This window comes from Malurus melanocephalus, unplaced genomic scaffold (genome assembly GCF_030028575.1).
Source record: "Malurus melanocephalus ecotype Western Australia unplaced genomic scaffold, MMel_1.1 scaffold_180, whole genome shotgun sequence".
Lineage (NCBI taxonomy): Eukaryota > Metazoa > Chordata > Aves > Passeriformes > Maluridae > Malurus > Malurus melanocephalus.
Window position 1 is genome coordinate 58,455 of NW_026623412.1, and position 27,340 is coordinate 85,794.

At 35.4% G+C, this 27,340-nt stretch overlaps 1 protein-coding gene across 6 annotated transcripts in view; it reads right to left on the reverse strand.

Annotated features, from left to right (window-relative positions):
- The window catches only part of ADAM23 (ADAM metallopeptidase domain 23), a 71,732-nt gene that overhangs the window by 9,622 nt on the left and 34,770 nt on the right, over positions 1–27,340 (reverse strand). For all 6 annotated transcript variants that reach the window (XM_057372846.1, XM_057372847.1, XM_057372852.1 and 3 more), the window contains exons 11-24: positions 25,827–25,993; positions 23,810–23,894; positions 22,960–23,050; positions 21,310–21,358; positions 19,757–19,856; positions 17,157–17,228; positions 16,320–16,406; positions 16,088–16,168; positions 14,219–14,269; positions 13,671–13,734; positions 12,311–12,416; positions 10,759–10,878; positions 9,597–9,765; positions 7,725–7,836 (exon numbers count right to left, since the gene is read on the reverse strand). In XM_057372846.1, coding sequence (XP_057228829.1) covers positions 7,725–7,836; positions 9,597–9,765; positions 10,759–10,878; positions 12,311–12,416; positions 13,671–13,734; positions 14,219–14,269; positions 16,088–16,168; positions 16,320–16,406; positions 17,157–17,228; positions 19,757–19,856; positions 21,310–21,358; positions 22,960–23,050; positions 23,810–23,894; positions 25,827–25,993 — 1,354 coding nt within the window. The remainder of the gene's footprint in view (positions 1–7,724; positions 7,837–9,596; positions 9,766–10,758; positions 10,879–12,310; positions 12,417–13,670; positions 13,735–14,218; positions 14,270–16,087; positions 16,169–16,319; positions 16,407–17,156; positions 17,229–19,756; positions 19,857–21,309; positions 21,359–22,959; positions 23,051–23,809; positions 23,895–25,826; positions 25,994–27,340) is intronic.

Consider the following 27,340-nt stretch of genomic DNA (forward strand, 5'->3'; position numbering starts at 1 on the left):
AATTTATAGGGAAAAGTATGAATGCTGTATGTTTTAAGACTATGGCAAATGAGAAAGAAATAAAAAAATCAAAAAGCCCTGTTGTTTTTTCATGGAGCTCCTGAAAGGTGTAGATATTTTAATTTGAGCTGAGAGCATCCAGCACCACTTGCTAATCAGTTACATCAATGCTAAATTTACAACTGTTTGACAAAAGCAAGATTATATAATAGGGACCAAAGGCTGAAATAAAAGTTTATTTCCACTAAGCTTTCCAAACATCAAAGCATCTCTTCATCATCCTCAAGGAGCTACTAAACAAGAAAGTAGGGAAGGGTGGAGCAGAAAAAAAGAGCAACAAAAAGAAGCAGCACAAAATAGGTTTGTGCACTTTTCTGAAAAGGGCAAGAGAACACCTAAATAAGATATTAATTGACCCTTAAGTTCTCTGTTTACACAGGACAGAGGAAAATGACAATAGACTTGAGTAACATTTGTTCTGTACAAAAACTTCCTATTGCAGTCTTTGATATAAAACATTGCATCTGAATGCAAGGCAAAATGAAAGCAGCTCARCAGTTCTTCTGGAGCATATTGCAAACTTTCTGTTTAAACATTTACATATTCCGATATAGCTTTTAAAAATGGTTCTAACCTCCTATCCCAGTCTCCCCAAACCAACATTTCTACAAAACAACTGAAATTTTCCTAATGACTTGTTCTGAAACTGAGTTTGGAAAACTGTCAGACAGCTAACATAAGGAAGAAAGAGACGCAGCGAGAGAGCAGCRAAGAAAGAGCAAGGGCAGCTGCACAAAACCCAGCCCCACACACTATAATAAGCACCTCCTCTAAGTTTGAAAATTTATGCAGCTACCTAACTTCATTTTATCCACTGAATCTTTCCCATATCAGTGCTTCTAGAGATTCTGATTGGCTAAAACAAAACCAAGTTTTAAAAATTGCTTCCTGAAGTCCCTATACAAAGAATATTCAGAAATATGAATAAATTACTTGGACTGAAAAAAAATATAGTGAGCTTTACATAAGAACAGTGCACAAATTTGACAACAAAAATCAAAAGGTAATTTTTTACAATTTGGAAGAATGTATCTTATTTGGACTTACCTTTAAGTCACACCTGGCTCAAATTAACAGGTGTGAGCATAGCAGAGGGTAAGTGCTGTCCTGTAGACATTACGGTTGCAATTAAGGCTTGATTGCAACAGCAGCCTAATGAGCTACCATATCTGACTGAGACCTGTGGTTTACTCTGGATTTCATCAAATGAGCTCACAGAACAAAAGACTGAAAACATAGCGAGTAATTATCGGTAATAAATTTCAGAARCCTTGAAAAATTCTAAAGCAAATTTCTTTCTAGCCATAGAACGCCATATTCCCACAAACGATGTACAATGATTAACTGATAGTAACATAGTCATAAATTAGATGAAAACGTGCCAAATCACCACTTTTTACATCCCTCTTCTCACTATGTTTCCTGGTTGTTAAAGGCYTGGGGGTGTGTATCCATGTCATGGTGCACATCTGAACACCTAACAGCAGTTTATTCTTCCAATAAAGAAAATCAGTATTAGTTTTATTTACTATAAATATGAAATAACTCAATCAAAATTTAAACAGAAGAAGAGAATATACAAAACAATGAGGTTCAGTTAAAAGAAAACTATAAAAAAGCTGTGGAATAGGTATGATGAATAAAAAGCAACCACTCATTTATGAGACTGGAGTACTCCAAATGTTGAATTGCAGTTTCTAAACACAGAGATCTAAGAGGATCACTGATAAGTCATTTAAGATAGACTGTGTACAATAAAGTATTTAAAATAAGATTACTTTTATGTGTTATACCTTACTGTAAGGATCTATGYCTTATGTTTTAGTAAGCATTACCAAATAAATTGAATTATTAATGAACTAGGATTTTCCTACTAGTAAAGTGACATTTATGAAGAAAAGTAAAAATCCATGTGTTTCAGCTCAATAAACCTCTCTAGTCACTGAACCCAGATGCTTGACAAACCAGAGGTAAGAGGAAGGTTTTAATAACCACCATACTGTGGGATCATTTTCCCTCCAGGCTATCACAAGATGCAACACTTTGGTGTATTTGTTCTTTGCACCACACTACTGCTATAACCGGCAGACAGATTTATCAGGAGGAAACTCCTGCAGCAAACTGCATGGCACAGCACCTTTTCCTGCAAGGAACCATTCCTGGTCAAATCCTGATACATATCCTACTGAAGCTGTTAAAAGCACACTTGTAATTTCAATAGACTTCAGACTATTCCCTAAATCTTCATCATCATCCAATAGATTCTACAAGAACTAATACACACCATTCGAAACTCTGCCATTTATAAGAAAAGGCAAGTTTACTACAGACTGTCCTGCAGGTAACAACAACTCTGGTGATCTGATGTCTTTTCCTGTATGTTGCTTTGCCAGCCAAATCCTCTGGTCCAAATTATCAAAGCTAGGTATCAATTTTAGTATGAAATCTGGAAAAAAAAGCCACTGTACCATTTTGTCCCCCATGATTCCTGAAATAAATTCATAAAGCATTAAGTAATAAAACTTATTTCAGCACTTTGAACAAACATTTACAATTTGCAAGTGAAGTGGTGAGGAATAAGGACAGGTCCTGGCATCAGGTTGTGAGGATCACACCCTCCCCTGCAGCCATTGATGGTAACAGCCAGCAGGGTCTGAAGAATTTTAGGAACTGAGAGGGAATTTGCATTCCCCAAAGGCTTTCTAAAAAACAACAAAAAGTAGCAGTGCCTTGCCTTGAATGTCCATTTATATCTAAAAGAACCAGAGGACAGAGAAAGACTGATGTGATGCAAGAAAGAAGAATGGACAGAAATGAAAAGAATGAATCAGGTAATGAGTGATAAAAGCAGAAGAGAGATGAAGAAAAGCTGGCATTAGTATAGAAGGAAACAGGAGCAAGAACTGGTCAGGGACACGAGTCAGAGCCAAGTGGCTTGAGACAGCAGGTAAGGGAAGAGACAAAAAGAAGTGTCCAAGGCAGAATGTAAGCAAAAGGCAAGTGGTCCTCAACATGTAGATAAATTTTCTGCTCCCGAATTTGTGTTCCAAACCTCTACAACTTTCACAGTCTTCAGTTTTTAGCAAGCAGTTATAAAAGGCACCTGTAAAATACAGATCTGATCTTTCTCAAGGAAATGACCTATCACCTTCTTCCTTCTCTTTGTTTTCTATAATTGTCCTCTGTGACCACAGAGGTCTCTACACTTCTGAGGTTCTTGGATCAGTTTTGTGTATGGACAGGTTCATAGGGCTACAAACTCAGACACACAAGGTGCTGCCTCACTGGACTAGAACTGTATGTGAATGCCTTTGCACTCAGCCTGATTGGAAATCACAAACTGTCCTGCTATGAGTTCCCCTTCAGAGAGGTGCCACTGTCACATGACAGATGGAATATATAGTACAAGAAACATGGAGAAGTTGGAGATCTCAGAGCAGCAAAATAACAGTAATTTCATCTGTAGTTTGCACAGTGAATGCAGAATGAAGACATCTCTTGAATGGGCCTTTTTATATGTAGTGGTATACATAAACACAGATTTATATAAACCATAGCCATTGTTGAAATTGAGGTACTGGGATAACCCTGAGGATTACAGTTTCCTAYAACTATGAAAAGAAAGTAAAAATTACTCATACATATTCATATATATAGATGAACACCGTACTCCAGCACTGTGCTATCTTGAGGTAACACAATCCTAGCAACAGAACCTTCAGAAGCTTTACTGTAAAACCACCTTTCAGTATGACTATCATTGGCTTTCATCTGCCTAGCTCGATCGTTAGACTGAAAGCCCTGCATGTAATGAAACAGTCCACATTACTCTGTCTATTTTGCAAAATAATCACAAAATTCCTTTTTTCTCCTTTCTCTTTTTTTTTTTTTTTTTTTTTTTTTTTTTTTTTTTTTTTTTTTCGTAATTTGGTGTAATGGAAACATTCAGACAATTAATTTAATGGCGACAATGTAAAAATTCACAAACTTATCATTTTATGCCCCACATTATCCCAGACAGGAGAAGGTTCAACACTGCATGAGCAAACCACATGACACAGACACAGTCAAATCACACAACAAATACGGTCACCACAGGACAAAGCTAAGAGGGGAGGGAGGGGGCAACACAGAGGGCTCAGGTGCATACCTCACACACTAAGGCACCAGACAGAGAACTCAAACTAAGAAAAATGCTTACTCTATTCCCCACCCTGTGCCTCCAAAAATCACCCCCAAGGCCAGAATGGTCCCTGCCACTGCACCTATTAGCCTGTTAGCAGCCATGCTCACTGTGTGGAGGGAAAAGGGAAGAATTTTTCAGGAAATCATCACATATATGTCTGAAACGAAAACATGAAACAATTCCTCAAAAGGAATACTTTATGATACAATCCACTGTTGGATAAACAATTCAAATCTCCTCACAAATCTTCGTTTACCAAATACTGTAGCTTTGAAAATGATGAAATTAGCTCTATTCGGTTTTCTTTGAATGCTTGCAAATATTTCAAGGAGAAGTTTTCCTGTAAATTCCTTTTAGCTCATGATTCTATTATTTGCTTTAAAAGGGAACATCCTCAACCTATTTAAAACAGCCAAAATGTAAATAAATCACCAATAAGAAAACTATTTTTGATCACCAGAAACTTACTGTATCCATAGTATAATTAAGACAATGAAAACTATTTGGAAACAATTCCACCTCAGGAAAAAACCAAAAAAAAAACCCTACTTTTAAATTCATTCCTTTGCTAAYTAGTAATATTTTCTTTATTACTGCATCTATTGACATGATTATCAGTTTACCTATACGACCTAAAAAAAGGTAACACCTTTTAAAACCAAAAGCCTATCCTAGAAACAGGCTTCAGATAACACCCTGGAAATTTTGAGATGTTCAGATAGTCTGTCTTAAGACAACAAGGCCTTCTTTTAAGGGAACCTTTTGAGGGAAAAAAAAACTATGTACAACTCCTATATTAGAGATTAAAAGCTTGATAGATTCATTAAGTAAGTCAAAATAGAACACACGCAAACAGCTGAATTCCCTGTCAAATGAGAACTTTTCCAGGGACAAAGATTTTATAGATTTCATGCTGAATGAAGTGTGTTTCAAAATATTTTGATAGGTTTTTCTCCTGTTTCATAAATAAACACACACAAACACCACACACACACACACACATACACTTGAGACTTAAGTTCTATATTAAAATAAACACCACTCTACTAGTCAAATAAAAGGCCTAATTCTGCAAATTAAATAGCAAATGAAGAATCTGGTGTGCATATGGAGTCCCACTGATTTGAAAACTACTAACTCATACCCTAAAGTAATTCAAAGTTTCTGCAGTAACCAAAAACTAAAAATAAGGACTCTGCCTTCCCCAAACTATTAAATGCTGTGCATATCTGCTAGTACAGGATACAGTAGGTTGCTGAGTTTAGAGTAATTCAAGAGTCATCTATTAATAGCAACATAATTAAGAACCACAATTTTTTTTATCCCAAAATAGAGAATGAAGCCAAAAAGCAATTGATGGATGATGGAAAATTCTGAAAAGTGCAGCAGAATAGCAGACAATTACCAATTATCACAACAATACATAAATAAATAGCAACACTTCCTAACTATACATGGTCTRATTGTAGCAAGAAAAATGCTTGGATTTTTGGTGAGAAAAATCTTAAACCTATTATATGAATTTTCACACCTAATTATTTCACATCATTCAAACTTATGGCCAAGGAAAAGCAAGTATTTTGGTTTCTGTCTTGGACTTGTAAACTGGCATATGACATAGGGATTAATAAGGGATAAAAACTTAATGGAAGCTACTTGAGAATGTTGGATTGTTGCAACAAAGTAAACTAGTAYTGTGCTCTTGCAAAATCTTCTCACACAGGAATTCCTCTATAAGCACACAGAAAGAGATCATAGAAGCTCTGTTAGTGTTCAGTCTCCTAAATTTGTTTCTAGGTGATGAAGCTTCAGTAAACTACTGTAACAACATAAGAAAAAGAATCCATMTTTTGAGAGCATTGAGCCACCTTGGACAAGAGTGGAGTTTGCCATTTTGCAGAGGACTCCATTGAAAAATGCAGTCTAAACTTTACCTGTACCTACTGGCAGAAATCCATGCACATTCAATTCATTTAAGGCTTTTTTCCCAGAATATTTCAATGTTGATATATTAATTTTCAAAAAGGTATATTCATTCTGAGATAGATTAATTAATCTGACTCACAGTAACGTGACAAAGATAAATATTATTGGATAATGCACCTTCTGTGTTGCCCTTCCTATAGACCTTTCCACAGAGGAGGGAATAATTTCTTACCKACCACATTTGAAAATGAACAAAGTAAAATTCATGTGTTCTCAGGGTCACATCTGTAAATCCTGTTCTCCTCACACACAAAGAACAGAACAGCTCTGTAGTGTTGGTCTCCATAATTTTTTTTCAAGATTTTGTAAGCAGCATTCCACAGTCAGGAAGGTTTTTAGGGGAAATGGAATGATAAGTAGCTTTGTAAGGCAGGGTAMAAAGCAGGCAGCTCTATACTGAATGCTGCTGGGATTGGATCCAGGAAGCACCTGTACAAATCTGGACTGGTCTAGAGAGCCTCTTTCACAACGATAACTTGTTTTAAGAAGATCTCTTCAACAGTTCTTGGCAAAGTCTACTGGAACCATTCTGCTAAGGGGTAACAGAAAAAGGCACACAAGACAGACRTAGAGCCTTTCTAGAGGGACATATCAAAATCCTGTCCTCCCTTGAAACCTTGAATCTTTGATAATAATCAGAGTCTGAGTCCTCAGGACTACATATTTTAAACAACTTTTATCTTTTCTCCATCTGCCTCACAAATGGGGCAGAAGAACATGGAACTGGGAACTTTATCTGTAAATGCATAGCACTGGATGAACACAGTCTAATGTTGAACATTGCCCTGATGACAGGAAAGACAAAAAAAACCTGGATAGCACAATCCAAAGATATTCTTTGGCAGAGAAGTCAGAGAGAAACTCAATACTTTCCTTCCTTCCTCTTTGAAAAACCTTTTTGATTATTTCCTCAATACTTCCTTTTGTTACTTAGACTTCATATGTAGTTGAAATACCTACTAACTACATAAGAACAAGCAACAATATAAGAATAATTTAAGTTCTYAAAAATCTTCATTTATTTCTTTATTCCTTTCATTGCAATATGATTTCCAGGAATTTGACTTTACCAGGGAGATATCACTTTTCCCTTCTTTATGCTACAGATCTCTGAATTAGCTGAGAAAACTAAGAAAACTGAAAATCTCTAGCAAAATAWAAACATTCAATTATCATATAAATAATAAGAGCTACACTAAGTCAGATTCCAATCACAGTGAAAATTATCATGAAAAAATAGAGAATAAGGGATGAAGGAAAAGACATTACTTGTTGAAATCTTCCCCAAACYTATGTTAGAAAAGTAAAAGTTTCATCAATTCTTGAAGTAGAAAAACCTACTTCCTCTCCATGAAGCAGAATTTTACTGTCTGGGTCTAAACACAGCTGTACAATAGTATTTGCTTTTTAGACGCTAATTCTGCCACCACATATCTACAGAAAAATGTCATAAATATTTAAAAGCACATCAAAACTGAAACAAAACACAAACCCTTGGGTCCTTCATCCTTCTTGCCACCAGTATCCCTGACAGGATCATCAATGCTGCAGTCTGTCCCAGCCCAGGAGAAATTRCAAATGCAAGTGGCTTCATTACTACAAACCTGTAGAAGAAAATAAGTGACAGCACTTAGTTTTAAACCCCATTTTATTAACATGTCACACTAGATTTATTTAAYATGTACTTAGATACTTAATTCATGGCATAAAAATGTACCTATTTATATATTGTAACAATAGCACCGAATGTTTGGAATTATATAACACACCTGGAAATTTGCTTTAATCCTCTTAATWCTCTCACATGCTGGCAGAAGAACTGGTTCCTATCATCACTGGCACTACACACATGCACAGGCTGTGAAAAATAGTWGCAATTCATCTAGACTAGTTAGATCTTCACTAGCCAGCTATCTAGACTTWGGGCCTGGATGCCCAGAAGGGATACAAACATTTGCCTTTGAAAATGTTCAAGGCATGGTTACACTTTACAACCTCTCATTTACACCTTCCTTGCTCCCAAGTAGAACAAGTCAATATATTTTCCTTGGTTTTACTGGCATTTTTTCTAAGCAGCAATGAGGAATGCTTGTCTGGCTTCTAAAARAGAGGGAACAGTTCTTCCTATTTTTCCATGAATGATCTCTAAAAAAGGGCTTAGCACTCTAAAATTGGCTGTATTTTTATTAGATACAGGAAAACCTATCCAATGGACAAAACATAAACCCTGAAATCAAKAGTTAATAGCTATAAACTTTCCATATGAAAAACAACACGCAATGGTGTTACTAGAAGAGGTTACTGTGGGAAAATGCATGACTTGAGARAGAGACAAAGAATGAAGTTGTTATTATAGGACTAGAAAACAAGTAAATCATTGGCCAAACAGCTAATAATGTCTTTTGGACACTGGAACATAATGTGAAAAAATCCCCRGAAAACAACCTACCCACACATAGTTCTAAGTAGCACATGTGATTTTTTAATTCAACTTTTATCATACTTCCTGGTTGTAAGATGCACTCACTGAAAAATCTTACCTAAGAAGTTGAAGATAAACACATCTTGTGGCAGGTTTGATTAACTGAAATACCCTTAGGTAACCCAGTTCACTCACCTTTCATGTCACTCTTGAAAAGTACCAAGAAGAGTTCTAATCTCCTAGATACTTTATTTTCCAATTTTAAAAATTTCTTCTTGATTTTGAAATACTGAATTYCATATTCAAGTACAGACARCAAGAAGAAATARCCCCCTTCTTGTATAAAGTCTAGCYCCTTAGGCAAATATTTGCCTCACTGAATCCCACAGTGGAAAGGTTGTGTTGGTATTTAAAATAGTGAATTGGTTCCTCAAAGCAGACCTAACATTTAGAGAAATGAACTTATGGGTAGAATAACAGAACATGATGTGCCTGAATGTAAAATGATACACTTTGCATCTGTTCAAGGACTTATTGGAACTGTTCAAGAACTCCTCCTCTGCTGAGGACCCACATCTTAGARTTTTAKTTATTTAAGCCATGGGCTATAAATYGATGAACACAAAATCAACTTTATAAAGGTGTTAGTGTGCAGGAAAAAATCTAACTGAAGATAGCAAGTAGCTTGAAATATGAGTAGTATATTACAGAAGTCTTTATAATAACTAACGTGAAAAGTCTTTCTTACTTGTAACAAACCCAACACTTGGGATATAATTGCAGAACCAATTTGACAATTTTCCTTTCAAAAATTGTATCTGTGCATCACAAAATGGCARTCTTCCCCTGACTTGAACATTTGTAGTTTAGATCAACAGGTCTTAGAAAGATTTTCAGGTGTTAGGATCAGGTAGAGCAGAGAGAGACTCARGACAGACTCACCCCATGACCAGAACAGACTTTTCCATTGGATCCAATGGGACAGCTGCTTATGTTCAAGGACTGAATTGGCAGGCACTTTTTGTCCAGACACATCATCTGAGGTCCACATGGAGCTCCATCCTCCACGTAACCTAGATCTGTATCATCATCTAAAAGAACATGAGCACCACTAGGAAAAATAAGTTTTAAGATAGTATTAGTAATATAACTGGAGTATTTAGAAAATATTAAAAATATGTCATTATAGATAGTAAAAGCCTCACATCTTTCTTTCATTTAAGCATTCAGACAGACTGAACAAAACTGTAGAGTTTTTCTGTCCATCCACAGCAATGACAATGCATTCCAATTGTCAAAATAAAAAGAAATCTAGATAAGGACATAAGGACTTAAATACTCAAGAAGGGCATGTTAGGCTTTGGGGTATTTTAAGCCTGTGACAGATGATGCTTTTTTTTTTCTTCCCTTCCTTTTTTCCCCCCAAATGCTGTGAAATACTATTACTAGAAAAAAAATATTAATAACCAACTTCTCAAGTGATTTAAATAATAACACTATTGGAACTAGTAATAACTAGTGGAATAATGGAAGAATAAAGAATCACTGTTCACTCAGAACCCAGCTATGTAAGAGTGTGTTCTTAATGTGACAGCAATGTTGCCAATGTCTTTAAAATACARCCCCAGTATTGTGCACAGACTAGGATTGCAGCAGACTGAAACTCATTTGCCTGTCCTTCACTACTGAGCTGCAGCTGAACATCTCACCATGCCACAACTCTGCAGTTTCCTCCCTCTCAGCCTTCACTTCACTACAGCTATTTCTCTGAGTACTTAATACTCAAAATCATCATATTTAAAATACTGGTCTACAGCAATGGACTTTCTCCACGCCCAGAGTATTTAGCTCTGACTGTGGACTTCTGCTATTGAAGGGATCAGGTAGAAGATTCAGGAGGATAATCCACATTTCTTTAAATGTGGACTATTGTGCTTTCTTTGTTTTTGTTTTTGGTTTTTTTTTTTAATCAAAAGAAATACTACTCGGAATAATGATTTTGCTGCAATTACCTAAAATTATGAGAATCTTACATTTATGTCTATCTTAATTCAATTATATTTGGACAAGAAAAATCATTTTGGAATACTGCATTATCTTTTACCTGCAGTCCACTATGCGTCCTTGATGATAAAAAGAATTTGGGATAATTTCTCCTTGAACTTGGCCAACTCGTGGAACTCTAGTAAGATTAGTACAGAGCAAAAAGCCACAGAAAACATCACTGGAAAATGAAAACATAAAKCAAAATATTACTGGAATAATATGAGGTAAACTTACAAAATAGAAAGTCTGACAACGATGCTGCTTATCCCAGTAATATATTACCATAAGCCACATGATACACTTGGAGAGTACAAGCCTGGAAATAAAATACTATTTTATTTAAATGACAAGAGGCAGAAATAAGTCATCATTCTAAAGCAGCTGTGAATGTTCACATGAACAGTAGAATGTATTTGTGCYCTAAGAACAATGCAGTACAAGTAAGAGGAGCCAAGCTTTACAAAGTTTTGTCATGTTTGGCTAAATTGCTTTCCCCTCTCTCTGGCAGCTTACACTCCATATGTTAATGTCAAGCTTGAAATTTTAATTGAATTTTATTTCCCTTGCAGGACAACAGAACCATAACAATTGTTAGTGTGCAATTGTGTTCGCCCAAATTTTGGTAAAGAATCTGCTTCATTTTATGTTATTTTATAGCTACRTATATTTAAATATATTTTATATAAGACATGCAAGATTTATTTTACATCTTCAGTAGAAGGATATCAGCTAATACTAATTGTCCTAAGTCACAGAAGCAGCTGGATGAATGCTGGAAATTGACTTTGTTAAAACTGAAAAAAAATATAAATAGCCCTTCAGCTAGATCATTGTCCTGCATCTCTCTACCAACAATGTAAAGCTTTTATAGAAATGAGGGACTTAACATACACAACACTATCAACATTTAAATAAAAAAAAAAACAAACTAAACAACTCCTTATGATCCTATTTGAAAACTAATATTAAAAAAACCTCTATACAAGCATAAAATAGTCAAAGGCAATCACTATTCAGAAACTGAAATTTGTATGKACCTAATTAAAAATTACAAAACAATAAGTAAATCAGGAGAAATTTAAGTCTATCCACTAAYCATCATTAACTTGAAAATTAAATTTAATCAAATATTAATCTAGTAATGATCACATGCAAATSAATCAGGCCTTTTCTCTATAGCATCCAAGTGTCTAATGGTCATTTCTGGTCAAAATAAAGGCTGGAACAAACTTGAAACAGCATAATCTGGTGTCAATCCCAGAGCAAGTGAACAGAGTKTGTATTTGCAGTCTAATTTATCCCTGCCAACTCTGAGGTGTTTCTATGAACTTGTAATTTTTTGTTGTCTTATCCCTCAGCTCCTCTGAAATAATTAAAGTCACAGTATATTCTTCTGAAAATCTGGAATTCTTTACAAGTGTATTGCTGAGTCACTCATGGATTTGTCAGAGTGGAACTTTTTCAAGATGCAAACCTTGTGAGGGAAAGAAGATTCAAAATAATGCAAAACAAATTGCAGAAACATGAATGAAAAAGTAGAAAAAGCAGACAATATTAAACCATTACCAATCTATTTAAATTACAAATAATCTCTACCAAACTGAACTTACTGTTTGCTGCACTGAATCCATCGGTCTCCATCCTTTCCACAGTTTCCTTTTGTTGTGCCTTCTGTATTAAGCTTTTCATAACAAAATTTGTCAGATCCTGAAGACTCTGTTGATGAAGAAAAAAAGAAACATGCTTTCCACTGGCAATATGACAGCTTTGAAACCTCCATAATTTATGGCAGCAGCTCTCTGTAACTTTTTAATTCAAAACATCAATCTAAACATGTGTKTAAGCACAGATGGTATTTTCCAGTGACTACAAGGGAGAACAGGCTAAACTRAAATACCTACTGATATGTTCAAAATTTGCTCTGAACTTTAAAAAAAAAATAACCTCCACAATGTATTGTATTTTGCAGGTGAAATTTATCTGTCGTCTAAATTTTGTTCCCGTCATAATAGTTGCAGATGGATTTAATCTAGTTTGTTTTCACTACATATTACTGAGCTGCATTTCTGAAGATTTTATATATGACATTTATGATAAGCATATGTTCTGACATCAACACAATGTTTATTTTATTCTATTTTTCAGATGTTCACAGGAAATCAAACTTGAACAGCCAAAGTGTGATTTCTACTTATTTTTAGGARTAAAATTCTGAACAAATAGGTTTTGAACCCATAATTATTTACTAATGAGCTCATTTGGTTTTTTTCCTAATAATTAATTTTGAAAAAAGAAAAAAGCATAAGAATTATATAGAGGAAGATAAAACAATAAGGCAGAGTGGCCCCAGTGGCACTTGTGATTAGGCATAATGCACAAGAATGCACTAAATGCCAGAGTACAGGACGTCCTGGTAGTCCTACTCTGCTGAATTGTCTCAAAGTCATTACACAGAACATTCAGCCCCTCTCTGCTGCAAGCAAAGCCCATTGCAATTGCAAATCTATTTTACTCAACACCTCTGGACTTAAATTCATACTATGCATATTTAAATTTCCACCAATGTACTAAATTTCCTGAGCTGGATGATCGTATAGGAAGGAGAGGCAAGGTGGAGGAGCTTTAGCGTGGACGACTAGCTGGCATAATGGAATTAATGACTGTCATAAAAAAACCCCAAACCATCTGTTTTTGAACTATATCTAAAAAAACCCTCAACCCCCTCCCCTCCAGGAGCATTTGCTGCCCTACCYACATCTGCAGCCACATCATACCCAAAGATCTCACTGACACCACTCCCAGACTCAGAATTTCACTTGGCAATCAAACCAGTTTCCCATTGCAGTCTACTAACTCTACTGACCAGAAAACTTTGACAAGAACAAAATATTAAAATACTAAAAATATTAAAAAAAAAGGCAGGAATGAACTGGAAATAGAACACATTTAAGGTAGTTAAAATCAACCTACTAGATCCCCAGATATATTTGCACTGATTATCTCTTGTCTTGCATTCACCATTATAGCAACGACCCTAAACAAAACACAACATGTTAGCAGTGAGAACTGAAAACAACTTCATCTCCTTCCCCTCCCACAACAAATGTCTCATTTTCACTCTTCACACATATGTTGRTATGTATAATAGTTTCCATGAATTTGGGTAAATGGAGAATATGTTTTTGCCCAGATTCCCAAAGCCAGTTTGTGTCCCATACATACTGACATTTAAGCAGTTGCTTCATACCTTTACATAATTGTAAAGAACTTWTTAACATGGAGTGTAATAAAGATCTACATATAAAATGTAGAAATACCAAGTGGATTTCACTCAAAGTAGAAATTATTACTATTCATACAGTGCATAAAGCACAAGCAATATTTGATGTCTAAAGGATAAAATTTATGACAAAATATAGAATACAGGATTTTAAAAAATCAACAACAAAACAAAACAAGAATCTGTATTTGGTTGATTTCTATTTGCTGATGTGCAGGGATTTAAAAACACTGCATACCTGATTAGAATCACAGGCATACCCATCTTGTTTATGWAGATTTGGTGGACACTGAAAAAAAGGAAGATTCTTTTTTGTCATGTCTACAGTAATAATACACCAGACTATCACATATGGAATTCTCCTGCTTTCATGACAATTTCACAAAATATAAAAGTGGTTGAAAACATCAGTTAGTGCAATAATCTTTATAGCTACAAAGGGAAATAAAAAAATTAACATATTGAGCCCTGAAATAGAAGGTTCAAATCTAWCTTGCTGCATATTCCAAGTTGAAATTAAGGAGGTCAGGCAAAATGAAAACCAGCGTGTTCCATATGATGATATTGGTAGCTAATACTGGGGTCACGTTTGCAACACTGTCATCACATGCATTTGAGTTCCACTACAACAGTGAGGGAGCACCTGGTCACAGCCTGCCAGTCTATTGCTTACAGAGCTTCAGGGGGTTTTATCATGTTAACTGTTATGTTCTCTTGGTACAGGAAATGTCTTAGGTACAAACAAGTCATTCAGTCCAGAAGTCTCTGATTACTAACATAAGGAGCAGACCATTCTCAAGGTTTTTCCTCATCCGAAAGGGACCTGTGAAAGTTTGGAAAGGGGCTGCTGCACTGTACTGTGTTAGCCACTACGCTGAGGGCAGCCTTTCTGGCTTGAGAAAGCCCTTCTCCCTCTCATTAAGAATGCTCCATCTACAGAGCGAAAGATTTGCAATAAAATATTGGCAAATAGTATGTGTTATGTCTCAGGTGAGAAAAGGAAGTTATTGTTAATTTATTGGCATTTATAATTACAGCCAATGCCCAAAGAGATTGTGATCTATCCTGAATCTCATTCCTTCAAAACTAAAAACTGAATGCAGTACATGACTGCATCAGTTACAAAAGTCTTATATAAACTAGAAGTTTCTATAAATTGAATAAATATATAAACAGTCAGTATTGAAAAAGAGCATATATCACCTAAAACATCAAAGTTGCTGTGAAAATGGAAAATGTACAGAAGGTTGACTATTTAAAATAACCAAAATTACATGTACACACTCTTAGAAAACATAACACACTTTATACAAGTCTCATGAGGAGTGATTGAGGGTTCTGGGTTTGTTTAGCCTGGAGAAGAGGAGGCTTAGCTGRGGACCTTCTCTACAACTCCCTGAAGGAGGGTGTGGAGAGGTAGAGGCCGGCCTCTTCTGCTCAGGTAACAAATGACAGGTTGAGAGGAAATGGCCTTMAGCTGTGCCAGGGAAGGTTTAGATTGGATATTAGGAAAAATTCCTTCACCAAAGAGGTTGTCAAGCATTGGAACAGGATGCCCAGAGACATGGTGAAATCACCATCTCTGGAGGTATTTAAAAGACATGTAAATATGGCATTTAGGGACATGGTTTAGTAGTGAAGTTGGTAGTGCTGGGTTAATGGTTGCACTCAATCAAAAAGGTCTTTTCCAACCTAAATGATTCTATGTTTCTATACTCCRTTAGTTGTAATTTTCTACAGTTACATTTTAAGCTATTTTATTTCATAAAAACTTAGTGGTACCCTTTGAATACATTCACATTTGCAGTGTATTCTTACTATTTAAGTTATAGATCAGGCAAAGATTAAAGAAGAATGCCTGACACAAATATTATATACAAAACCCCAAAAGTTATAGAAACCAAATAAACCTAGAYAAGTCATATTTTGAGTCCACTTAGATTATTTTTTTCATGAGTTTACAATAGTTTTTACTCCATTACTATGCCATTATTTTGGGCATATCACTGTGCAGTTTGTTAATACAATTTTCCTGTTAAGCAAATAYGAAAAAAAGAGTGCACACAAACATCAAAGGTACAAGCAGAGAAAGTTTCTGCACACATACCTGTCCAGAATCCCCAGTGCAGAACTCTGCAATGTCACACTCATTCACTGCATAGCGACAGTCATAACCTCGTGGAAAAAACTAGAAAAYGAAAAATATAGCTCAGGACTCAGGTTATATCTACATAAACTGCTCCTTTTCCTTCTACCTAAAACATACTTTGAACTTTAACAGGCTGCACATGATTTCCATGGACAACTGARAAGAACAACAATATGGCAGCAACACTCACAAGACATGATGTATTACAGCAGGGTCCATCACTACAGTGAGCTCCGTTAGAAAGAGAGCACTTCTTACAGCAGTCTGCATAGCATTCCTGAGGAAAACATGAAGCAAAAGGTTTAGTTTTCCAYTTTAGACTAGGTTTTTTTCTTCACAATAATAAACTATTACATAACAGCAGTCAAAAGATTCAGTTTATCACTGAGGATCTGAAATTGTCAGCTGAAGAGCCCTTTGCAACATTCAAATACTAGAGGGAAAACAGTGACATACAGTGCTATAGCAACACTGGGATTCACATCTTCTGAAGTCTGTGCCAAACACATGCTGCTTAGTTAAATTGTATTCAATGTAGAAAAAACTCTCAACCTAATTACAACAGGTGCAATTATATTTTTAAACTMGGACTAAAATCTAGAGGGCAGATTTTTGCAAAAACAATGGAATATTWCTGTACTAGAGAAGAAAACAGTTTACTTGTTTGGTCTGAACACAGGCCCCTATCWCCAAAGCATCAGTAAGGAGTCTCCCACTCCAGACACACTATCCAGGAAAAGCAAAGGAGTAAGCACTTCTCCAGTGCAACTCAAAAACTTCTGGGGAACAGCTGTATCTTATCATTGGTATAATGGGAACTGTTCTGAGGACACTGTCTTTGTACTCATTGTCATTTGAAAAAATGTTTTAACACCCTTTAATGAAATTGTTCCCAAACAACAGGCAAAATAAATTCAACTAATTCATTTCTATAACCTTTCCCTCCTCCATTACCTTAAAATCACTTAATTTATCTTAATATATTTTTGTAATAAATACTTGTGGAGTAATACACAATTCTACTTGCCATTCGAAAACCACAATCACATTCTTCTCCTGCTTCTACATATCCATTTCCACACTCGGTGGCTTCAAAGAGCTGAAAGAAAAAAGTCCCCATCCCAAAGTAAGAACAAAACTAGTGTCAAGTGACTTTTGTGTCACACACAACCCATTTCTGCTATACTACACAAATGCGCTGTCCCAGACAATGCACGTGCCGTGCCTCAGTAATGGAAAGGCAGCGTAGTTTTCAAGTGCTGCTCAGCAGAAATTTTCAAACCTGAAAGCTGTACAGCTAAATCACAGGAATGCTGGTCAACTTTAGGAGGACACTGGTCTCAGAAAACTATGAGAAGTAGAGAGACACTATAATAATATTTAAGGGGATGACACTTGAATTTCTTTCCTGTTCCATGGACTCCCAGTTCTCAGATAATTCTTTCAAGAAACCAGTTCACAGTATCATTCCTGGAATCTACTCAGGTACCAACACTTGCTGATACAATGGACTACTGCCTATTCCTTTGTAACATTTGTGCATGAAAATAATAAACATTAAGAAATACTGCCAAAAGGAAGTTCTGTGTGCCTTATTAGTAAGTTATACACAACCACATACAGATAGTACTAAACAGCTAATCCTAAAACCAGACACATACAATACAGATAAATCCTGCAGTTCAGGATGATGTCGATTCCATACTGGTTTCACATATAATTTTGATTAAAGAWATTTTTCAGTCTTGTCACAGAAATAATTTTGAAAAAAGCTTGCCTGTTTTCAATATAATTCTGCCTTGAAATCATATAAGAATATCAGGAATGTCTAATTTGACTGGGATATTAGCATCAGAAACACATTCACTAGAACATGATTGAAATGAGAAGTTAAAAGTTAACAACTTAAAATGTGAACAGATAAATCTAAGGATGAAAGACATGAGCAAATCTATCTGCATGGGCTTAGTGGAAATAAAGATGTTGAGGATCAAGAAGATATGAAAAACAATACATAATACAATACAAATTATATATAACTTGGATGGAATTCTGCTTTAGTACTTTTGGGTGGAGGGGGGAGGAATCATAACGCCTAATAAAAAATAAATAAAACATTTCACTCTTGTTGTATAAACCACATAGATAATCAGTAGCACCTACAATTCGGGATGCCAGAAACAAAACAATACTGAAGAAATATTCATATGTGCTCTTCTTTGCTAGCAATGTTGACATGATCAAAGAAACCACTTAATTTCTCCTTTTTTCTCCCCTCTATAAGTTACTGTTTCTACTTTGGTGCAAACAGCAAGATTTCTTAGTCTTGAAACAAAAAWTCAGTCCTCTATCAAGAAAATTACAGAACACAAGAAGGCACACAGAAATTTCCTATGGCAATCAGGAACCATCTAATGCTCATATACATGTCACAGCACAACTCAGGTTATTATTTTAAAAATGGCATCACAGAAACTGCTTAACGACTCTGTTCCACCTACATGAGGATAAAACATACTTTCCTACCTTACTTCCTAACCTCCAAATAACAGGATTCTAAACACTCAATGATTATTTTTCCCCCTCAAGTACTTCAAAGGTGTGAAATACTGAAACAGATAATATAAAAAGATAATTCAACCATTTCCTGGGACCATTTTCCCCAAAGTAAATCCGATTTTTATTCTGTATAGAGTCAAGTTTACAACTTCTTCACATTACTTTGCCTGATATCTATAATTAAAAACAGAAGTTGTGTTTTCCTATTTCTACTTACTCCTTTTTGTAAGAATTCTTGCATTTTTATTCTATGAGCAAAGATTGCTACCCTGAGAAAAAAAAAATTCAAAACCACTTGAACAAGCAAAATTTTTTTTAGTTAATTGTGCAAGGTGATGGTCTACCAAAGGGTACAGCACAGTAAAYAGAACAGCCTAATAACCTCCTATGGTATTAAATTCTACAAGGACAGCAAGTTTGACATTATGATTAAATAGAATACTTTGATTGCTCTTACTTGGCAAAAAGAGCCACATGGAATATTTTTATACTATTCAGCTTTAGAAGGATGCAAYGCAAACATTGTCTTAGAAAAAAATAGCACCTTGGTAAGTTTTAGGTAAATAAAGCAATGAATGGTACAGGGAAACAGCTATGAATTATAGAGTTTGCTAGATGTACATTTGAAATTAAATTAAGTTAACTTTGAGAACAACCAAAGCTTACTACTATCTATATTAAATCAGCTATGGATTTTTATTTCCTAATGTGGTAATTTGCATTCTTTTTAATAACCTCAGACACTAAGTCCAAGAATTGAATGTAGGTGGARCATACACTATGACCTCACTTCTGGATTTATTTTGCACTACTTTTAACTTAGTAAGTAGCACCTTTATACTGAAAGTGATATTTATCATTACTTGAGCATGAAGAATTATGGAAAACAAGTTGCATTCCTCTCAATATCTTCACATGCTATGGGGATGAACAGCCAGCTAATTACAACCTCAATAAAAYACCCACATAAACATCTGAATCAATTTGAGAACAGATGTATGTCAGTGAAATTATTACATTTTCATTACCACATGTAGCAGAGGTCCTGACTGCCAACTTCTTTATTACCTTTGTTGGCCTGTTAAAAAGACAGGCACCTCCCCCACGAAGTAAAAATTCTTTGTATTCTGCAATGCTGCATTTGGAGAATTTCCTGGAATGGTATACCCTAAAATGGCAAAGAATTAGGTGAGTAAATGCCTTGAAACACCACCAGCTACTGAAAAGGGGCAAAGGGGGTCACAACATTTTTTAATACTGTAAATCCCAGTTTCTTACAACCACTGTGTCCAACTGTATGACAGCTCAGTCTTATTCTCCAACAATAAAACCAGAACAAAAAAAAAAATTCAAAAAATTTTGCTTTTTTATATTTCTACTTTGTGAATGTACAGTATATAAAACTGTAGCTTTAAAACTTTTTAATAAGGTAAATCCACATKATCATAGTAGCTGCTATGCACCCTTTCTATTGCATGCATAATCCAGGATCCTCTCAGGTTTGTTTTTACAAGATGTTACAGCAAGAAGTTTCACAGCTTAATACAGACAATCTGTCATATTTGCTAATCTCATTTCATGTCTCCCTAGTTCTTACACTGGAAGAAAGAGTAATCATTTGTTCATGATGTTATAGAGTTCTCTCATATTTCCCCAACTCTATCTTTTTCCCAGACTACTCAAAATGTACTTTATTAGTAATTTCTCACTCAGAAATTGATATGTATATTGTCATGTTTTGAGATCTAGAAATGGGATCTATTCACACTATTAAAGATTGGGGGAACCATGCTATAAGGAGGTTCTCCATTCCTTTCTTAACAGTTCACTGCTTTTTAGCTGCTATTTCCCCACTGAATTGTTCSATATAGAAAAAATGACACTGATGCAGTTAAGTGTAAAGACTTTAAAGTRCAGCTAATTATTCACTCATTAGTCAGCTTCTGGGTGACCATCCTCTRCTCCTGGCTTTTTTATTTACTGTTAACATTTTCTACTGAAGAGGCTTATTCTACAGCTTCTTCTRATATTTCCATCCAAGACCAATACTTTGATGAGTTCACCATGTGAAGGAAGCCACTATCTATTCCAATCAATGCTGATCTGGCCTTCCCTCAGATTCCAGAAGCAAATTTATGGAATATTTTTCTGCTGCATTCATACAGTGGCTGAGRGAAGCCACAAAGTAACTCTATTAAAGAACTGATTTCCAAATACCATATGAAGAARCTAAGATTCTTCTGTCTTACTTGAAACTGATTTTCTCCATGATTTTTGCAATCGAGTTTCCACAGTGTGCAAGATTCCGACAGGGAATTATTTATAAAACTCAAACCCCTATGTTTCAGAAGTTATCCTTTTCTAATCAATTGCTTACAGTATRGAGAATAAAATTTCTGGCAGTGTGAGAGTGTAGAGGGCAATGAAATTCCTCCCATATAGATGCTTTTCCCCCTCAGACTTCACTGACCATTTAGCTAAGGACTGAGTTCCCACTGTTTCTAGTTTTTCATTAATTAGAACTAAAACACACGGATAAAACCCAATACGTAAGTATTTCTGTCATAATATAAAGTATGAACTCCTTCCAAAGCCCTCAATTACTGATATTTATGACATACCCTGTTTCCTCCATGATGCAACCACCCCAGGATTCAGTGCAGTCACACTCTTCTCAGACAAGACCAAAATACAACAGAAAAGGAGAGAAGTTATAAATATGCTTACAATAAGTATAAAGTACTAATGATATAAATGGACCATAACTAATTATACAAAGATTTGGTGGTTGCTTGGCTGTATAAACTCCAGCCCCAAAAAGGAAACCAGTCCACTTGAAGATATACTAATACATTAAATAAATCTGGTACTTTCAGATTACCATATCTGCAGGCTCTTAGACTCAACACAAAATTTCAGGCAGTATAGAAAGCTGAAGATAGTTGGCAAGGTTCTTCCCTACATGCTTCCAAAATGGGCAGCACAAGCCTGTGTGCAGTACACATAACATTGATGATTTTAAATGTTCACATTTCCTGCTCCCTAAAAATACAAAATACCCTGAAAGATAATTGTAACKGGACAGGCCAGGCTTTTTCCCTTTGGTATAAAATTATTAACAGTAATATGTGAATCAGCCAATCAAACATTCATTCGAAAAAGTAGTTGAATGAAAATGGATTTACAGTTTACTTACAGCTATAGCATGTAAGTCAACTTTATTCTTAACATAAAGACAAAAGAATAACGCCTTATGGTTGGTAAAACAAAAGCTGCAAATTASCCACAAAAATTGTCTACCAAAGATAGATGTATTGTAGTTATCACTGGAAATCCAGAGTTTCTCCACAGAAAATATTCACAATTTATTTATATGGTTATTTCTACTCTCTCCAGGTCTTTCATTAATCTTTCTTTTTGCCCTTTTCATAAAGGGTCTCCAAATAAGGACACTAAGCTATCATATCAAACATCTCTATCCTTCAGTTTAAAAAAAATATTCTAATTTCCAAATTATATGAACTCTGTTTTATCTGTAATAAAAAACCAATGATTCAGAAGATATTTTACCAATTTGCTAGTTTATACAATTCAAAAACAATGCTTTACAAAACAATATTCCCTAAACATGGTTTCCTAATTCACAGATTTTTGAAGTGATTCCACAATAAWGTCACGATTATCATTCACAGTTTTAAAGAGAAAACAAAGAGAAAAAAATAGCCAAACTGCTTATGAAATGCAAATGAGAAACCAGACTATTTTCTTTAACCATGAAAGGGCTTTGCAGCAGCTTTTGTACCAACACTCTACATGTRTTAAGGCCACACAAATCTGGCCTGGCTGTGAAGCAGCAAGGTAACAAGTTAAGCAAATACCACACAGGACTAGATTATAGCTCCTTACCATTTTTTCAATTTTAAGTTAGGTATTTTTGCATTTTAAGAAGTCAATTATTGTTCCATTCAATTTACAGACTTCATTATGAGAGAAAAATAATTCTAAATTAAAATATGGTGTTTTTATCAATATACCTTGAAATATTGACTTTGAATCTAACCTCTCAATACAGGACATCACTGAGGTCATTCCAAAATGACACTAAACTTGCATCTCTTATTTTGCTGAAGCTCAAATTTTACTGCATATGTTTCCAAAAGCAGCAATTCTTGTTCTACAGTTACAGCAATTTTGGCATTTCTTTCAAACACAATAAAGGAAGTGTTTATGTATTTGGCTAAGGAAGACACAGGAAGACTCCATGTACATACTTGGTTTTCTGGCAGCTGGCTCCCATTGTATTCCAAGATTCTGAGCCAGACTTTGTGCTAGTTCCTGTGCCATGGGCAAAGGGAGGCCATACTGCATTCCAACAGGAGCACAATTACAAAAAAAAAACAAAAACCCATTAATTATTGCAATGAACATTACACTGGCTCATTCAGGCTTACCACATACCTACTACAATAATTCAGTACAGTCAATCACAATTCTCTGTGCATATAAAGGAAATAAACTCAATAAARTCTATAACAGACAAAAACACTCCTAACCTCAGGCAATCTCTCCCCTCAAATTAATCTAAAGTAAAAAATCTATTTGATATACATATAATACAGTTCTGCAATAATATGATTTAACTCATGTTAAAACAGAAGACTTTCATTATCAATTTAACACTGCACTGAGGAATAAATAACAACTGTGAAAAAATCAATACACAGGGACATGTTTTTTCTAATTACAATGTTAAAAAACTTCATGAAGRATTACATGTCATTGGTACCTCAGAAGATTAAGTGTATTACAGTGATAAGACAAAAAGATATTCACTGCTGTGTTTCAAATACTCCTGTCCAAGATTTTTTKGTCTAAATTTCTGTCAAATATATTAAAGGCCAATTTAAGTTCTTTWAAAGAAAATAATGTGGACAGGAGAAATGCTTTCTAAAAAGAAAAGCACTCCAAGCAGTAGTTTGATGATGACCAAGAAGRCTGGCTGTGAGAATCCTAACTTTTTAATATGTAAGTTTTCTTTAAAGACCTGAATACTKAAACATATAAACTCTTCAGATAATGAGATTCTATTTTATTGCATTTTAGTCATGAAGAAAAAATTACCTCATTCACTCCTACTCCTCTGGCCACAGAGCAAACCCCTCCAAAGTAACTTAAGCTGCTCCTTTTGTAATGAAATGTCACATTCCTTACAAACAAATAAAAATGAAGAAAATATAACACATTGACATTGGGCACCAAGAGCTTATTGAAAGTACATACTATGACAGATTGCATGTACACTCATCTTCTAGCATAAAAARCAACTGCAAGTTTACAAACAGAACACCAACATTGAAAGAGGTGATTATATACAAGCTTTGACAAAAATACTATTTTCATGTTGTAGAGTCAGAATCAGTCTTAACCCACAACAAACCAAGCACAGAAAGCTAGAGTGCCAGACTCCTAACACATTGTGATAACATTTTTTTTAAATGTTAGCAATATATTCCAGGTTATGATCAGTACAGAAGGAATTCTGTCTTGAAATGTATCAGTATTGAGAACTTTTTCAATTATGATCTTAATCCAAACCAATTTAAGTTCCAGTTTCAACTCCACATGAAAAGATGGAGAAGTGTACCTAAAGGGAAAGTCTGTTACCCTGCCTCCTTTAATTTATTGTTAATAATCCCCAAATAATTTAGTTAAGTAATGTAATCTGGAAGATCTAAATTATTCAATAAAATGCCTATAAATTACATGAATCATATCTACTTTAACTTCATAGTCATAATSATAAATCTAGAAAGCCTACAAACTACCTACAATGACTGTGAAGGATATGCAAATAAGCTCATCTTTGAAAACTATTGTGGTTGGGTTTTTTTTGGATTTTTTTTTGTGGAGTGACAGGATAGTCCATACTGGCACATACTTATTTTTCAGAACATTCTAGCAAGTATCAGAACTTTCAGACTGAAGTTTAACTAAACACTGACAGTCAGAGGCCTTACAGCAGACAGGACTGTAGTAAGGGCTGAGCCTGACAGGCACTTTTGGAAATGGTCTCGTTCATACCCCCAGCTCCAAGGAGGCTCAACTGGAGCACATCATATTCCACTGGCTTTGGAAAATCTCCAAGCATGGGCACTCCACAGTCTCTCTGTGCAACTTGTTCCAGCATCTGACCACCTTCACAGTGAAAGGGTTTTTTTTCCCTATGTTTAAATGGAATTTTCCTGTATTTCATTTTCTACTTGGTACCATTCACCATGAGAAGAKACTATTTGCCCTTGCTGGCAAGCTCTTCAGCAGGTGACACAGGCAGGAAAGTCACTAGGAGTGTCAGCAGCACTTTGCCTATATTACAAAGGACACAATCAGCATCGTATTGCAATGCCTGTATTAAGGAAATCTGGAGGAAATTCTTCATCCCCTCTTTTTATCTTCTCCTGCAGAAGATGAATTATAGGAGAATCCCATGGAAGACATTTGTCACTCCATCCTCATAGTATGTCATGCTGCTGGGAAATGGCTTAAGATCTTTATGCTGCACAGGGGAACACACAATTCCTCCTCTTTGCTTACAATACCATAAAATAATACTTGCTCAAGGCTGAAGTTGAGCATGGTGGTGCAAGTGGAATTTCCCCTCAAAATGCATTGTGTCTCAGAGAAGAATTCATTACAGCTCTAAAGGCTTCCATTAACAAATCATCACTGCAGGTACATGTGTAGATAAATATACTAACTGGAAAGCTCTTGTGGCAACATGTAATACTGTCAGCTCTGCCCTCTCCTGATCTTAGCTGGAAAAGCAGTATATTACACACCTCATTAGCAAAGCCAAGTATCCTTAGGGGCTCATCAGAAATGTCACAGTCTCCAGGTTGTAARGATATTCAAATGTCATTATAGAGATATATATATCTCAACATGACCATGGTATATATATTTTACTATTTACTATTAAAAACAGGCGTTAAATGTGGATCAAGCTTCCTAAGGAAGGCAGATGTTGCTTGATATAGAGAATACCAAGCAAAAAAGTAAGAAAGAAGAGACAMGTGGACAAAAGCAGTAGACAGGAARGGATATAAAACCAATATTCTAAGCCATTGCAAAGGGTACATACGAGAGGAGGTGCACAGCATCAGCGTGCTGCTTGATGTAGTGCTGCCGGTACTTGGAGAAATCGTGGAGCATCTGCAGAGGGTCAGGTTGAATATTAATGCGATCTCTGTCTGTCCAAGTTTCCACAGCAACAAGAACCACCCTGGTGTTCAGCTGTTCCTTGTATATCTGAGGGCAGAGACAGGACAGGCACAGGAGTAGAACACTGGGTCAGACATGCACAGTTAGCCAGTAAGAGTAAAGCGGAAGGACAAGAGGGATAAAGCAGGAGGAAAACATGGGGAAACAGTTAGCTGGTAATGCCTTGCATTTCCTAAAAGCTATCATTCTGATTGGCTTAAATTTCATGTTTTAGAATTAAAAAATCAACCCTTGCTGCTCTCTTTTTTTTTGAGCCACTTCATTTTCTTTAAAATTCTCATGTCAAATAATTTTGCCACTGAGTTTTGGAGAAAACCTGTACAAAAATTAGCAAAGAAGAAACATAAGGGTACATTGAGTGATCTCAAAGAAAAAGAAAAGAATGATCTCAAAGACAAAGAGTAGTCAAAGACACTTTTTAAGTTGAGATGAAATAATTATTCAGTTTTCCACTAATTCCAGAATTTAATTAGTATAATGCTTGAATTCCATTTATGTAGCATGAGCACTTATTTCCACTCAAGCAATGTGAGAATCAAGGAAAAATATAATATTTTTTCTATAGGTTTGAATGTTAGTAACAGATAAGAAAAAAACAGGCAATAATAACAAAAGCATTTTAAAATGTGCATTTTAACATTGTGCATGATACTTGATTCTGACATAAAACGACTGCTGTCTTAAGGTTCAGTTCAAAAAATTTTAATAACTAAAGTTATGCAGAACTTACAGATCTACAAAAGAGGCATTTCTTATTCAGTCTGATCAGAAATCCAGTTTTGTATCAGGGCAGCATTATCCTTATTAAAAAGTCAATGTATAAATACTTAGCTTAGAAAAGACCAATAAAAGAGCAAGAGATAACAACCAGCTAAACTCAGTTTTGTCCAAGACCTTTAAAGGAAGAATATTAGCATGCTTCCACTTAAGGGAGACAGGCTGAGAACATACACAGAAAATGGTTTATGACATGAGAAAAACCAATAAAATTAAACCCCCTGAAAGACAAAGGGGTGGATCAATAAGACTTTATTTCTGTTTGCTGAGAGGAAAACTGTATTTCCTGAAGCAAACAACAACAAAAGAATGGAAGAGGGGGCGGGAGAACCTGAAGGCCTCTGAAAGCCAACATCGTTTTCCCAATAATAAACCAGTAAGAAATACAGCCCAAATCCTATGGACACAAGGGAATAACAAGGCAGAAAATCCTGCTCCTTTTCATGCTTTATTTAAAGAAAAAGCCATTAAGAYGTCATTTTGTAAGATCTCGATGAGGGGCCTGAATTCTACACAAGAATGAAGCTCGATGCTTCTGCATATACACAGTGCAAATAAAAATAGAAAAAGAGACATAATAGGGAAAGAAGAGACAGA